The sequence below is a fragment of the Nanorana parkeri genome, unplaced genomic scaffold, assembly GCF_000935625.1.
Source record: "Nanorana parkeri isolate BGI_ZX_2015 unplaced genomic scaffold, ASM93562v1 scaffold715, whole genome shotgun sequence".
Lineage (NCBI taxonomy): Eukaryota > Metazoa > Chordata > Amphibia > Anura > Dicroglossidae > Nanorana > Nanorana parkeri.
Window position 1 is genome coordinate 448,901 of NW_017306983.1, and position 2,973 is coordinate 451,873.

The 2,973-nt window shown below is 39.7% G+C and overlaps 1 protein-coding gene across 1 annotated transcript in view; it reads right to left on the reverse strand.

The window, feature by feature from the left end:
- The window catches only part of TMEM59 (transmembrane protein 59), a 9,852-nt gene that overhangs the window by 2,687 nt on the left and 4,192 nt on the right, over positions 1–2,973 (reverse strand). The window contains exons 5-7 of the mRNA XM_018563987.1: positions 2,029–2,110; positions 1,820–1,922; positions 671–779 (exon numbers count right to left, since the gene is read on the reverse strand). Coding sequence (XP_018419489.1) covers positions 671–779; positions 1,820–1,922; positions 2,029–2,110 — 294 coding nt within the window. The remainder of the gene's footprint in view (positions 1–670; positions 780–1,819; positions 1,923–2,028; positions 2,111–2,973) is intronic.

The following is a 2,973-nucleotide window of genomic DNA, read 5'->3' on the forward strand; positions in this document are numbered from 1 at the left end:
TTGAAAATTTTTTTTTTTTTTTTTTTTGGTAAAATCGCATTCATTCATCTTCTTGACCAGTAAAACTAACATTCAAATGCTTCCAGCATATGTACAGAAAGGTATCAGGATTAACTGATAGTAGCCAATGGAAACAACGATCACTCAGTTTGTTATACAAACACTTGGCCTAAGTCCCAGTAAGCTAGACTAGTTTTTTTTTGCTGGTCAAAAACACGGAACTGAAAATCAGATGCCAGAGGAATAACAAAGCAATCTTATACCACGCATGGACACTTTTTAACTGCCTAAAATAGTTTTGATATCAACTCAAAAACAAGCTGGATGGATTAACTTGGTAAACTACATATTAAACTTTCCATGACTACTCTAATAATAACTAGGCAACAACAATGACTATATTTTGTTAACATCAATGTTTTAGCACTCCTCAGACCTTTCTTATTTATTATGTCTGTGACACTACAGATACAATGGTATCATTACAAACCAGAAGATTATCCAACGTGTCCTCGACGGGTAAAAAGAACATTCAGCGCCACGCTAAATCTTCAGTGTAGGTCAATATATTTTCCAAGTTTTTTTTTAATAAATTCTTTTATTTTATAGTATAACAAAGGTATCTTTTCCATGTTTAATACCAATTTGGACGTATTTAGAGAGAACTCACCTCAGAGGCAACATATTGATCTGATGCTGTAGCTACTGTAGCACAACAAATCCAGAGCAGTACCAGGATAGACAGGATCAATGTGGCTGTGAGGAGCCAGTTGGAATTCCTGCAAAAATAAAATAAACTATAGTAGACTGTAGTCTATCTAGAATGATAGTCACGATCTATACAACCTGCTGTGGGAAATAAAGACTTGTTTACACGGGTTTTTTACCTGTGTTTGAGGTGCGTTTAAAATGCATGTCAAACGCAGGTTAACGGAATCCCATTTACTTCAATTGTACATTGTATATGACAGTTCTGAGGCTGCAATTCACCTTCGTAGCATTGCATTTCTGTGGATACAGCATGCTCTTTTGTAGATGCTTTTGCAAAGCAAGCCAAGCTAGTCAAAACACAGCCTTTTCCATTGAAGTGTAAAAGTCTGTGTTTAATGGCACTGCCCATAAACCACTGGACATGGAGACAGTGTGCTCATAAACCACTGGACATGGAGACAGTGTGCTCATAAACCACTGGACATGGAGACAGTGTGCCCATAAACCACTGGACATGGAGACAGTGTGCCCATAAACCACTGGACATGGAGACAGTGTGCCCATAAACCACTGGACATGGAGACAGTGTGCCCATAAACCACTGGACATGGAGACAGTTTGCAAACACATGTGGAAGAAAAGTCACAGCGTCTTACAGGGTTATTCACAGAAGGGTGAAGAGTTTGGAGAAGTCAGGAGAAGTGATCTAGGACAACATAGCTGAACTGGAAAGTGAGCCGAACTGGAGAATTTTTCCAAATCAGATATTTTGGCCTAGATTGTTCACTTCTCCTGCCTTCTCCAAACGCTTCACCCTTTTGTGATTAACCCTGTGATTGGATACAATTCACGCTGTGAATCCCATGTATCTTGCCTGTATTGCCCTTAAATTCTGCTCTAGAAAATGACACTTGGAATTCCACAGTTTGACTCTTGTTAGTTGATCTAGGATACCTATAATATGTTAATACCAAACATTGATTTATGAGCACATTACACAAAAGCATGGTCATATGGGAGAAACAAGCTAACACAATTATCAAGTGTGTTGACATTATAATAATGTGGGCGAAATTCCATTATAATATACCTATAGATCACTACATACATAGCTAGACACTTCATAATGCTGCCTCCTCTTTCCAATTCCAGAAGGTCACCTCTTCCGCTCCATGGTCCCTCTCCTGCATGGCCTTCAGATGCTAGGTCTACTACAATATAAGACACAATCTTTTAAATCCATGACATAAAAATGGGAGGATAACTCTGACATACAAAGAACTGGATCATATCACATATGTCTTGTATTAAACTTACATTGAACTGAATCCAGCAAGTTGACTCTTGAAGATGGGTTTTCTGAATACACTGGTGGTATTTGCTGAATTTCTGGCTGAGACTGACCAGGCAGTGGGCAAAAAAAAAAAAGAAGAGAAGAAAAAAAATAAATAATACATTTTAATTGCTCAAATATTCTGCAAGTAACATACTTTCTAAACAGAAGAAAAGCAATTAAAAAAACCTGTGAAAACCTAAAATTAAAAAGTTTTAAAGTTTCATATTATGCGACACAATCTACTAACAATATTCATATCAATGTATGTAAAAGACTCGACTCCTATACAAAAATGGAGATGTGATATCTGAGAAGTTCAGTCTATTGTTCTATAATAGTTGCCCCTGAAAACTCAATAAAAAGACAGTTAGTAGTTTTCTTCCTGAATAGGAAGCCAGCTGTGTGCGAGAAAACACCGATCCCCACTACATTGGATTAAACATCTTCTGTATTGTTGTATTGAAACTATTAGTTATCATCTTCTTTGCCATTCTGTAAAGCGATAATTGATAACATGCGTAGTTACTAGGGATGCGCCTATACCGATACTAGGATCAGTGCCAATGCCGAGTATTTGGGCGAGTCCTCGTACTCACCCAAATGCTCCAATGCCTAACCCAATACTTCTAGTATCAGGAAGCCGGCTCCATGCTCCTTCGTCACTTGTGAGGAGAGAGCATGGAGCCAGCTTCACGGCCAATCAGGAAGCTGGGCAGCGTGTAATGACTCGCTGCCTGGCTTCCTGATTGGTTGGGAAACTGGGCAATCAGGAAGCCGGGCGCCGTGTAATGAGACGGCGCCAAGCTTTCTGATTAGCCAGGAAGCCGGCTTCATTCTCCCTCATCACCTCATGACGAGGGAGCATGGAGCTGGCTTCCCAGCCAACCAGGAAGCCGGGCGCTGTCATTACACAGCGCCCGGCTTCC